This window comes from Sarcophilus harrisii, chromosome 1 (assembly GCF_902635505.1).
Source record: "Sarcophilus harrisii chromosome 1, mSarHar1.11, whole genome shotgun sequence".
NCBI classification, from domain to species: Eukaryota; Metazoa; Chordata; class Mammalia; order Dasyuromorphia; family Dasyuridae; genus Sarcophilus; species Sarcophilus harrisii.
The window spans coordinates 492,953,962-492,967,501 of NC_045426.1; the positions used below are offsets into that span (position 1 = coordinate 492,953,962).

The 13,540-nt window shown below is 36.1% G+C and overlaps 1 protein-coding gene across 8 annotated transcripts in view; it reads right to left on the minus strand.

Annotated features, from left to right (window-relative positions):
- Positions 1 to 246: 246 nt before the first annotated feature.
- The window catches only part of GATA6 (GATA binding protein 6), a 39,227-nt gene continuing 25,933 nt past the window's right edge, over positions 247 to 13,540 (minus strand). For all 8 annotated transcript variants that reach the window (XM_031946537.1, XM_031946538.1, XM_031946536.1 and 5 more), the window contains one exon: positions 247 to 1,874. In XM_031946537.1, coding sequence (XP_031802397.1) covers positions 1,707 to 1,874 — 168 coding nt within the window. In that variant the 3' untranslated portion in view covers positions 247 to 1,706. The remainder of the gene's footprint in view (positions 1,875 to 13,540) is intronic.

Here is a 13,540-nt window from a genome sequence, read left to right on the forward strand (position 1 = left end):
TTAAATACAATACTGGGTACCTCTGATATTAAAGTGGTCCCAGTTTCTGAGCACAAATGACTATCTAATAAATTCTATGTCAAGACAAATCCCCAGCAGCATGAAGTATCACAAGCACAAAGCGAATCACAAGTTTTCAAATCTAAATATTTCTAGTAGTCTTCCCAAAAATCAGAGGAGCTTGTGCTGGGAGTTAAACTCTGTTCGTAGGCCTCAAAGGAAAACCAGGAAGGAACACATTGTACAGAAAAGCAAACAAACAAACAATACCCTTTTATTTTTAAAGCTCTGGTGAAAGAATAAGCTTCCAAATGACATCCCATTTTTTAAAAAACTGTAAACTAACCTACCTCTAGGTTAGTCACACTATACAGACCGCATCCTATCTCTTAAAGATGCCTAAACATTTCATGGAGTATTTACAAATGTATCAGTTAGGTAGTAAAGTTTCATTGCAATCTTTCTCATTTTCTAGCACATATTCCACAATAAAATAATGGGACTATATTTGCATTTTTGTATAAAACTTATTAACAAATGGAGAAAGGCAATTTTCCTGAGAGAAGATTTGTTCTTGAAATACGTTTTGTCTAACAAATAGGAAATACAGAGAGATGGGATGTTCTTGGTTTAAAAAAAAAAAAAAAAAAAGGAAAAGAAAACAAAGAAAAAATGCACAAAGATGTCTAGTTAACTTTTTTTAAATTATTTAAAGTACCATTAAGTTAAAATGTTTACATTCATTATAAAAAAATGTTGTTAAATCTTATGCAAATGATTTAACACTGATTGCTGCAACGCAAATTGCACTTCTTAAAAAATTATTGTATACATGGAAGAAAAATATCTTGTTTGCTACCCTGTTTACAAATTCTGACTGACTTCAGATCAGTCATATAGAAGATGAACTTTCAAAAACCTCAGTCATAGTGTATGTTATGAAGTTATAATGCAGTCTTAAAACTGAGGGATATTTTTTATGAAAGACATCAGGAACCAGCTTGACCATGAGAGACATGTGCCAAACAGTCTCTTTTTGCTTTCCTCCATGAGTGTACACAGGAACTCTGATATGAAAAGCAAGGGAGAAAGTCTGTGGTCATGAAGGAGTTGTTTGTTGGTTTAAAGGACATTAAAAACCGCGTGTTATTTGGGGGGCAATAAATGCTCAGAACTCTTTTTGTTTTCTTAAATCTCTCCTGGCATCCTTTAGAACGAAAGCCCCACATAAGTCACTTTATCCGGCGGGTGGGAGCAAGGATGAGGAAGTCCCATCAGCATGCATCCTGCATCCCAGAGGCAGGCAGGCAGGCTGCGCTGGCTGACTGGCTGGCTGGCTGGTCGGCTGGTCGGCTGGTCGGCTGTGTTGAAGATGCATGAAGCAGATCTAATAATAGAGGAGGAAGGACGATATTCTCTTTGGCTGTATTATCTTTACCCTGGAAGAAATCCATCGTCTCTCATTTCTCTTGCATAGATGAGGAGTTGGATGGTAGTTAAGGCAGAAAGCCTCTTTGGAAAAACACCTCTATCTCAATAAAGGCACTAAAAAATGACACATCCGAGCAAAGTTCTGCTAGCATCTTCACGGCTGCACAGACTGCTTGAAAAAAATAATTACAGAAACTGTGGGCGTCTAAAGGTCGCGTCGCCCTCTCTCCCAACCCCCATCCAGGGAGGTCTCCCAACTTCCTTTTTCCACTGAATCAAGCAAGTGCTAAAGCACACCATGAATCCTGTCTCACAGACGCTGTAACTTCAGCCGTGGAGGTCAGGCTGACTCCCGAGTACAGCCCATCTTGACCTGAATACTTGAGAGCGGTGCTTTCAGGGCTAGTGTTCTCTCCTGGTCCAGACATCACTGAGGATCCCGCCTAGTGAGAAGGAGGGAGAAGAGAGAGCAAAACAGAAGAAAAAAAGAGACTCATGAAATTGTTATTTATTTAGCACAATTTTATTAGCTGCACAGGTCATAACTATCTGGAGGATTGAAAGAAGGGACTATGATCTTAATTAGAATTAGAAAAGAGGATAGGAAAAAGATGCTACATACTTGAAATAGGCAGCCCAAGTTACCAGCACAAGGTTAACGCAATGCTGGCAATTTAAGCTTTTGGAAACATTATCCTATTACTCGTGGCAGTAGCTTCCCAGGAAGATAAACGGCTGCACGAGGGGAGAGTAGAAGAAGGAATGTGGAATCATTCCTTTTGTAAAAAATACCAACCCAGGATTTCCTGGTCCAACCATAAGACACTGGTACAAAAGCATTAAGGATTATATTCCCAAACCAGCCATTCCAAAAATGATATAAACAACAAAAAGATTTTATACACACATACACACACACACACACACACACACACACACACACCCCAACCACACAACCACAAAAGATCTACATTACCCACAAGGTAATTTCCATCAAAACCTGAATAGAAAAACATCCCTTTCAATATTACTTGACAAATGAAATTTCTAAGCATAAGAAAATTAATCCGCAGCCATCTAAAACTTAATTTCCATCTCTTGTACCTAAAATTTATCCTAGAAAACTGGCAACAATTAATGCCCATTTCTTTATAAAGAATTTCCTCATCCTATTTCTATCATAGCACCCACCATCATTTCTTTCAGCTAATATTTATTTTCCTTAATTTATCCATACTGCACAAAAGGGAAAAGTCAAACAGTTGTCTCCTATAATAAATTGGAATGAATGCAATTAATAAAATTCACTGTGTATATTTTGGGATTAAAAGAAGGGAAAGTTTCTATTGCAAAACACAAAATGTATTCAGGGCCCAACTTTGAGGGACCAGGGTTCAAATACTACTTCTGAAGTGTTCCTCTTATGTGACCTTGAACTCCCTTACTTAACTTCCCTAGGTCTATTTCTTCATCTGCAAATTGAGGGTGTTGGACTAGATTGCCTTGGAGGTCCCTTCCAACTTGAGATCTGCACTCTTCTCTTATTTATTTATTTAGCTGCTTTATCCCCTAGGAACTAAAAGAATTTTGCAAATATTGACTATAACAGAAAGAGAAAAGGAGTTAATGGTTCACATCTTGAAGGTGTGTCAGCTTCTTCAGGCTAATTTAGCACCTTCTATTTCTAGAATATTTTCCAAAACTTTTTTTCTCATATGACTATATTATTATAGAAACTTAAAAAATAATCATGTAAAAATATTGACAGTGATGAAATGAATGATTTTACATGTAAGATAATTTGAAAATAGACAAATGAACTGATGTCATCTGACTTGTAGTGAGTTTTTTTCACATATTATTACATATTATTGTGTTTCTTAAGTTTTTTTTTTTTTGGTATCACAAATTTTAGAAATACATTGAATAAGAAATTTTGTTAAGAACATAATGTATGGGGAACTAGATAGTACAGTGGATAGAGCTCCAGCCCTGAAGGCAGGAGGACCTGAGTTCAAATTTGACCCAAATACTTAACACTTCTTAGCTGTGTGACCTTAGACAAGTCACTTAAACCCAATTGCTTAGCCAAAAAAAAGAGAGAGAGGCAGAGAGCATAATGTAATTGTTATTGCTGAAAATTTTGATTTCTTTTAATCTGAAAGAAAAAAAAAGAACTATGAGGTGGGGTAAGGCAGGTGCTGGGACACTATAAAAGTAAATGGGTTAAGGAAAAACTTATTGAACCACAATTCCAAAGTAGTCATGATGAAACATGCTACCTGCTGTCCAAAAGAGAGAGGACAGAATCAAAGTGCAGATTGAGACATATATTTTAGAAGGAAGTCAGGGCCAATGTGACAATTTGTTTTGCTTGATTATATGTATTTGTCACAATAGTTTTACTTTCCTTCTTTTTTGGGGGGAGGGAAATAGAGGAAGGAAAGAAGATGGATTTTTACTAATTAAACTTGAGTTTTGAAAAATTTCAAGATAAAATGAAGGGGATGGGCTAGGTAAAAATCAAAGGGCTTTTCTAAGTCTTACTCTTCTATCAAGAGAAGTATCACTCTCAAAGGTTTGCAGAAAGTAGCCTTCATCCCCCTTGAGAGAAAATCAGGTTTGTTGGTTTGGGGCTTTTTGCTTTTTAATGGCAGTGTTTCTCAAGAGCATCACCATGCAAGAGCAGCACAGGTTAGAGTGCAGCAATCTGACATAGCCTGCATCAAGAACAGGTTCAGGACTGCAAGTCTTTTGATTAGCCAACATCAACATTTAGCTCCTCATTTTGTTGTTCAGTCCTTTCAGTGTTGTCTGACTTTTCATGACCCTATTTGGGGTTTTCTTGACTAAGACACTGCAGTGATACTGAAGTGGCCATTTCCTTCAGCTAGGAAGTATCTGAGGCCAGATATGAACTCACGAAGATGAATCTTCCCGACTCCAAACCTAGTGAGCCACCTAGTTGTCCTCTCAAACTTCTCAAGAAGTAGATTAAAAAGATGATAGGATTTAAAGCTTGAGAGCTTTAGTTGAATGGTTTTGCCCCAAAATTAATAATAATAATACAATATTATTCCATTAGTGAGATCTCAAATTTTAACTAAATTTTCCTGAAATACAAAGTATCAGAATTAATTCTATGAACTATATCCAACAGTTTTACTAGTTGTATGAAATCTAGGTGAGTCAACCCCACTTTGCCTCAGTATTCTTATGGAGACTAATGGAGACTCTCTAACAGAGATGTTGTTGGTATCATATGAGAAAATGCAGTCCTTTGCAAACCTCTAAGCACTATATGAATGCTAGCTATTATTGACACTAGTGTTTTATCACACTGTATAATATATATTCCTTAAACATACATATGACTCTACTTAAGGAAAATTCACTATCACCTCCTCTCTCAAGTTAAGGATTGATATTTATTCCACAAAAGGATATTTCACTTTGAAATGTATCCACCAATAGTATTCATTGAACTAGAAAGCTTGAGAGTAGTTCAAGCCATTCAAATTCTGATTATAAAAATTAAACATATGGAAACCTTTCTTTGAATGCACCAGTTAGTGCATTTTATACAATTTTTTTCCCCTGAGATTGAGAATTTTCAGACTCACCAAATAACCCAAAAAACATTAGTATTCCTTTTTACTTCTAGGAATTAGTACATTTAGCAAAGGGATTGTCATAATCACCTTCATCAAAAAACCAATCCTACCTATATTAGTTTTAACATAGACTATATATACTTTTTTCCTTAATCTGATTTTATAATGTCTACAACTCAACTCTAATCTGTGTTCTTTGTCATTATATACCTAGAGGGGATTTTCTTTTCAAAGATCTCATTTATGGCCAGTTACATATCTTCTGACTAAGCTAATATTATGTATCAAACCTCAGGCAAGAGACACTAGGCTAGAACATCAATGAGACAGAGAAAAAAAAAAAGTTTTAGGCATAATCCATGCCTTCAAATTTCTTAAGATTCAGTTCTGAGGAGAGTCACATATCATCAAATAAATAAATGTGAATTTTAATAGGATGAGTGCCAAAATGTAATAGAAATAAGCAATGATCTGAAAAACAAAAGGATCAGTAAGAGCTGGGCTGGATGGAGCAAGTGGAACTTGAGCTAAGCACTAAAAAACAGGTGGAGCAAAAAGAAAGACAAAAGAAAGGTAGAAAGTATTCTAAGTAACTAGAGGCAGAGTGGAAGAAGGGAAAAAAGAGAGGGAAGTAGTAAGGAGGGGAGGGGAAAGAGAATGATGCACAAGATGAGCAGCCTCTCCAACTTGGGGTTGAAATGGGAAGCAATTAATAGATCAACTTTATCAGAATGGAAAATTTGCGTAGGGAAATGGCAGGAGATGAAGTCAGAAGAGGTAGGCTAGGGACAGGGTTGTGAGAGATGTCTTCAGCCAAGCTAAAGAGCTTTAAAAGCTGTCCAAATTCTATCACTCTGTAAAGACAAATTGCCACTACCATTGAGCTTAGAAAATAGAAATGGGAATAAATCCAAGGTGAAATGATGTGATGACCGTTTTTCCAATTGCTCTTTAGGGAGGGGAAAGCAAGGAAGAGGAGTTTATTACTTAGAACAACAAACAGCCCAAGAGATGGGAGGAAAGGAAAGGAAAGCAGGAGGGCAAAAAGACAAACCAATTCCTTTTCAATTTCATATAAGACCCTAAGGATGTACAAGGGTATTCCCAAAATGTTCTCAGTGCCACCTGGCTGCTGATCCTGGTATTCCCCTGAAGTAGACAACTAATGTTCTATTCCAGGGCTCACACAGAGTAAAGCATATATACATGAATCAGTTCACCCTTGAATCCATTTAAATAAGGAGCCTAGAATTAGCAGAATGCCAGATCACTTAATTTTCTCTTTTACAAATCCTGCCTTTTCACTTTCATATGATATTGTTGCCTTTGCTCTGGCAATGGGTTCTCTTTTCCCTCACTTAAACTTTCATATCCTGGGCTCCCTTGTTTCCCTTCAAGAGTAAAAACTAGGATGCCCTGTACTATCTCCATGAAACCTTTCCCGAGCCCCTCGCTATTAGTGATCTTCTTTCCAAAAGGAACTTGTAAAGGAAAACTTAGTGATTTTCCTTCCAAAAGGATATTTATATATTTAAGACGTGTCTATTCCACATATACTTATATAGGTACATATTTTCTCCCTCCCAAGATGGAAGCTCCATAAGGCAAGGAGCACAGTGCCTGACATATACCAAGTTCTTAATAAATACTTTTTGCTTAACAAGGCTTTCCTTTCAACAAGAAGCTTCCCACAGGAGAACAAGGGAACACAAATTATGTGCCCTTGAACTACATTTAATTCATTAATTTCTCCAAATCCTCTATAGCCCTTCAAAACCCTTTAACTCGACATTACCTATTTCTGACCCTACCAGGGGTAGCAGTAAATTGTTCAGGTTTTTAACACACTTCAGGAAGTCTTCAGAATGTCAAACCAGCTTCAATCCAGTAGCACGGCCTTCCCTTTCTGTGGGTGGGTCAATGCCCTCTTATGTTAGCACAACCCTGTAACCTGTTTGTTACTTAGCCAGAAAGGGGAACTCATTATTTCCCTGATCAAAGTGCAGGCAGGGTATGAGGGTGGGGCAGAAATCTGCTCTGTGTTTCCATTCACGGCTTATCAGCCCCCACCCTCCCACAGAACACCAAAAATGGAGACATTTCCTGTTGAAAGACTGCATTATCAGCACCAGACCTAGCCTGGGTTTAGCTTCTAAAGCAAGGCAAGTTAGGTAGAACACAGACAGGATAGCTGTTCTGGAAAGCTCTTCTCTTAAAGGAAAGATGACTTCAGGGAAATCCTGGGTTTCTCCCACAGGAAGACATACCAAACACACACACATACACATACACACACATATACTCCTCTGAAGAAGGCATTGGACTAATCTTTAAATTATCCAAATTTTCTTATGCACAAATATTTTTGTTGTGGTTGTGTCTTTTCAATAGTGTCTGACTCTTAATGATCCCATTTGGGTTTTCTTGGCAAAGAAAGTAACTTCCCATTTCCTTCTTCAGCTCATTTTACAGATGAGGAAACTGAGGCTACAGGGTGAAGTGGCTTGCCCAGGGTCACACGCTAGTAAGTATCTAAGGCCAGATTAGAACTCAGGAGATGAGTCTTCTTATAGTCTTCATTAATTTTGAATTCTCCACTTGAAAAACCAAAAATTTTACACATTTAAAGTAACAGTTTTGGGACAAAAGAGAGACAAGGAATAATATACCCAGAATGATCATTCTACAGGACAACTTTTTAATAAAATATGAAAATCCCTTTAGAAATCTTAGTATATTTCATGAGATCAAATGATCAGGGAAAGCGGATTCTGTTTTATGAACAACAGAGAAGAATGCCATTTTGGAGGGAAGAAAACTAAAGATGACTTAAGAAACTACATTCACTTTTCTGTACTGGGATCTATTCTTAATATGGTCTGGATTTAAAGAAGTAAAACAACTTATTAGCTTCATGTGCACAGGGAGCTACATTCAAACTTTGATGATGTCAGATGCACCGGCCCTTTAGCTTCATTGAGTTCAAAATCTGTCTGTTGCTATTGACTTTGATCTCTTCATTACATCTCAGTAAATCTGTGGTTAAACTTTTTTCATTTGTGAGAGGAAGCCAACATGTTCTCACCATTGATGCTATTTAATCTGGCTTTGTAACCTCTAGGTTTAGGCTTCTTTAAATGTTTTATATATAACCTTCCCTTAAGAGATTCACAAAAAAAGGAAAATTAATTTATAAATCCTAAGCCAATTTTTTAAAATGCCCCATCCCTGAAAAAAATTCACTATACTCTATTCTCTATAGACTATCCACTATCCACTATTCTCTACTAAACTATATCAACTATATTAAATGACAATCACAGTGTGGAGAGGATTTAATATTTGTGTCAGTAACTTATGTGGAAACACTTAAAGTTTATATAAAACAATTGCTTCTCTAAGCAGATTGTTTTTGAGATTGCAACTATAGAATACATCCATATAAGGTTAAATTTCTTGTTCAATGTTGCCAATTTCTTTCTTTTTTTTTTTTTTTTTTTTGCTGAGGCAGTTGAGGTTAAGTGACTTGCCCAGGGTCACACAGCCAAGAAGTGTTAAGTGTCTGAGGTCCGATTTGAACTCAGGTCCTGACTTCACAGCTGGTGTTCTATCCACTGAGCCACCTATCTGCCCCTGCTGTCCAATTCTTAATGAGAGACCCCATTTGGGGTTTTCTTGGCAAAGATACTGGAGTGGTTTACCATTTCCTACTCCAGTTCATCTTACAAATAAAGGAACTGAAACAAAAATGACTTATCCAGGATCACACAGCTAGTAAGTGTCTGAGGTGAGATTTGAACTCGGGAAGATGAGTCTTCCTGACTCCTGGCCCAACACGCTAATAAAAGTCAGTGGATCAAGAAATAAAATCCTAAGACCTCCATCTCACAAATTCTACTCATGTGTGAATTGGGGTTATGTTCACATTTAGTGATACTCTTCTTTCCTGTAATATCATCAGAATCATTCAATTAGATTATTTATAGACCAAAAGATTTGTGCTAAAAAAAAAAAAAGTCTACTCGACTATCTCTCTCCCTTAAGGAAAATGGAAAATAAAATAATTCATAAGTGTTCAGTACTAATTAAGATTTTTTTTAAACTCTCCAATAGAAGAATTTTTTATTATCATAACTTGAAGCCAATTAGCATGCTAAAGAACCAGCTTAACTTCTGAGTTATATATATTAAGGTTAATTCTACTCTTCCAGTTTGCCAGGCAAATGGTTCAGTAGACCAAGGTTATAAATAGGATTTAAAACATGGTAATTTCTAATCCTACTGTCACAATTTACTTCTTTTCAAGATAGACAAGTTCTCTTTGTATAAAAAGCACATTAGGAGAATTCATCTAAAAAATTATATTTGGAGAATTAACTAATTTTTGTAATGCACTCAAATCAACATAAAATGGTAAAAAAAAAAAAAAAAAAAAAAAAAAAATCCCTGGTTAGAGAAATAAAATCTTCTGTAAAAGGAGATCACTTTGTTAATCATACCTCTATGTCTCTAAATTCCCCCATTAGGAAAATGGGGATATTTGTAAGTGCCTTTAGGTCCCTGGATGAAAAATGTTATGTAAACTGGAGTATTATTATTAACTTCCAATAATTTATTTAAATAGCACTGTTCTTCCAGGACTTCAAAGGATTTTGTAGGTATCTCCCACTCACTATGTATAACATCTCAGGGAACCAGATGGTAGAAATTATTTTCCTCCTTTAATGGGCAGGGAAAATGGAAGTACAGGAAAGACTCAGTAACATGACATGGTCAATGAGAGCTGGGACCAGGAGACCCAGTTGCCTGATTCACTAATTCACTCCTAATCTAAGTTATGTCTCAGTTTAAACTTTGAACTACACTTAGGCTTCCTTATGACTCTAGTAATTAAATTAGAGACAGCCTAGAGTTGAAAATACTTGGCCCTTAATAGAAAAAAAGTGGCACCAGGGAATACAGGCCTACAATTCTGCGGTTCTATCCCATATTAACAACCAAATGCAGAGTGCGTTCTCTTCATTGTTTAAACATCTTCCAGACATTTACTTGGAATTTTATTTACTCATAAGAATCAATATTTATTCATTTTTTAAACTTGTCTATTTATTAAGAAAATTACTTAGTAAAAGTATTTTTTCTGAGTCCTCATCTAAATTCTAGACCATATAATTGTTCATAAAGAGGTGAAGGATGACCCTTCCTAGGCATCTGTGCTAAAGGTCCTGGCCATTTCTATATTTCTTTTTCCCTAGAAGGTGATTCTTGTGAAGACCAATATTGTGAATACAGACTGTGCTTGATTCAGACCCATTAGAGCTTCATATTGCTAGGAATGATCTTGGCAGACATCCATGAAAGGAATAATAAATTACTTTTGTTCCAGTAAAGGAATTCATTTTCTTCGAAGATTCATTTAGCAATAACATTTCACAGCATTTGAGGCCAGATTTCTAAAACTTCTGTCATGTTTTCCTGTAACATATTTTTTTCATCTTTGGTGACAATTTTATAAGTTCTCAATGAAGAACTAAGGAACAGAAGGAAGGTTGGGTCTTATGAAATATTTTAAAACATGTAGCCCAGGTTAAAAAGCAAACAACTTCTGTAAAGTCTTATCGTTCCTTTACCCAGTGTTCTACCTCTCACATCACAACAATGAGTCACCTGCCTAATCAGCCATGATTCTGTGATAAACTGGGTGGATTAAATGAAAACTAAATATTAATTTATTGGTACTGCTTATTAATATCCATGATTGTTATTGCATGCCACATTTTCCAAAGCAAACAAGAGGGAAAAGGTTGAAAATAAGATCTTGAAAAAAGCTCCTCATGTAACTGTAGAGCACAATGAAATTGTCACATACACAAATTAAGACAAAATTGTATAGATTCACACGCAAACACCAACTCCTGGACAAGGTGACCCATATATGGTCACAGCCAATGTGATCAGTCACACTGGGAAATGAGTGAAAGGTAGCCTGGCACATAGGGATTGAGGAGATAAAATACCAACAAAATATTTATGTTCATGGTTTATAGCAGCATGCGGTAAGTAGGATATTAATAACACTGATGAATGACCGAATCCCTAGGAGGGTTACACAGTTTTAGGAGTCAGGAGACATCTGTTTCTGTCCCAGCTTCAGTCTATGACCTCCTGAAGTCATTCCATTTCTTTGTCTATAAATGGAGTCACCATCATAAGGCTCAGCCACTTCACCACTCTGAGACTTGTAGAGATAATGATTTTTTTAAACTTAAAATGTATGAAAAGAGACTTTGGACTTTTAACACCTCGAAAAGTAGGTATATAAAACATTACATTTCTGTGTCTATCTATAGACAGAAAAGTTAATTGTGCTCAATAAATATTTTTCTAAAACATTTCAAAATATTCTTCATAGTAGTTTTATAGAAGTAATTTGAAGGCCAGTTTGCATAAAAAGCAATTTTAAATTCAATTCATAACAAGTCATAAGGGAGACAGAGACAAAAGAAGCAATTCTTTTCCTCAAAGACACTGTTAAAATATTTTATCATGCACTGATAACAAGTAAATGGCTTCTAAAACCAACAAATAACACTACCAAAGCTACAGATTGATTCATTGCTTTTCAAAGGAACTATGATTTCTAACCACAATAGAATTGATTTTTATGTACCAACTAACAGGTTTGGCATTCAATTGTGTGTGGATTTAAAGCAAACCCTTAATAGGATTTCCACAACACATATGATTTTATATTTTATAGAACTTTATAATAATCACATTAGCTATACCAACAACCGCAGTAATTTTTAGCACTTCCTAGTCCCACTGTCTTTATCGTACTACATTTCTGCAAATAGATACCATATTTATATGAAAATGGATAGGAATTGACTTGCATATGTGAATTTAGGAACAACTTTGGGATCTCAGTCTTCCCATAAATACTGCTGTTTCATAATGCACTATCTCAAAAGGAATAATAAGGAATTATGTTCTCTAATATACTATAAGAAAATCTAGTTACTTGTTATTGAGTCATTTCAATCGTGTTCAACTCTTCATGACTCCATGTGAGATTTTCTTTGCAGAGCTGCTAGAGTCCCATTTCTTTCTCCAACTTATTTTGCAGATGAGGAAACTGAAGTAAACACAGGATCACACAACTAGGAAATCTGAGGCCAGATATGAACTAAAGAAGATGAGTTCTTCCTAACTGCTGTCCCAGTGTGCTATTTACTGTACTATCTATTTGCCTTGCATAATCATTAGTTACTATAAAGTCAAGCTCATCCTTTATTTAAAATGTTTTCAGAGAACAAAGGATAAAAGTGGGAGAGTGGTCCCTAGTCATCATGTGCTCTGATGTTCTGAGTTATTCTCCCAAATTTGAGTTAATAATGCTGGCTAGTGGGAAAAGCCATTAACTTTATGAGAACTGGACTCTCCAGTCCTTGCTGTACAACAAACTTGCTGCATGACAAATCATTTCTTCTCTCTAAGGACTTAATTTCCTCATCTATAAAATGAAGAGGGAGGACTAGATGGCAGAAAGATCCTGATGTCTTAGAGAAGAGCAAGGGATTAGAGTCAAAAGGTATGGGTTTGAATTTTATTTTCCATTTACTAGCTGTGTTATTTTGAGCAAATCATCTCTCCTCTGGGCCTCCCTCAGTTTCCTCATTTACACAAGGAAATCAGTGGACTACTCAATTTTTAAAGCCTCTTTTCAAACTTAAGATTGCATGAAAGAGGCAAGAACTTCAGAAATCAAATTAATCTGTGTCTGATGCTTACTAGCTAGCTCTGGAACTTTGTACACCTTTATCACTAAAGGACTCAGTTTCCTCATCTGTAAAATGAATGGACTGGATCTAATAATCTATGAGTCTGTACTCTATCATGCCACATGAGCAAGCATCACCTGGGACATATTCCTTGTACCTCTTTTACAGTATATAAGAAACTAAATTTTGATGGAGATGATTTCCTAAAGGTCAAAATGAAATGGCTAAAGTTAAAAAGCAAAAAAAAAAACTTTGCTTTTCAAGTCTTCAGAAAGTCTTTACTCAGACGATCCAACAACTTGTATAAAGTGATAATCTATTTACTAAACTTCTGACCCTTTAGTCAGCCCCTTTCTTCCTAATCAAGTTCCTTAAACCACATGGTTTCAAAAGAGAAGTGGTTTCTTCCCAAATGAAAGCAATTAACAACACTTTAGAATTACAGAATCTTGAGGGACCATCTAACCCAACTCACATTCTATGAGAGCCCCAAGAATAACATACGAGATAATTATATTGCCTCTGCTCTAAAATTTCCAGGGAGAGGGATTACCTTTTGAGGCTAGCCAAGTCACTTTGGGACAGCTCTATCTAGAAGGAAGGTTTTTCTGAAATCTACCTGAACAAGTGTAATGAGCATACAGTCCATGCCTTTATTCAAATCAATGATAAGAAAATTCAACAGCACAAATTCCCTAGGGAACTCCACTC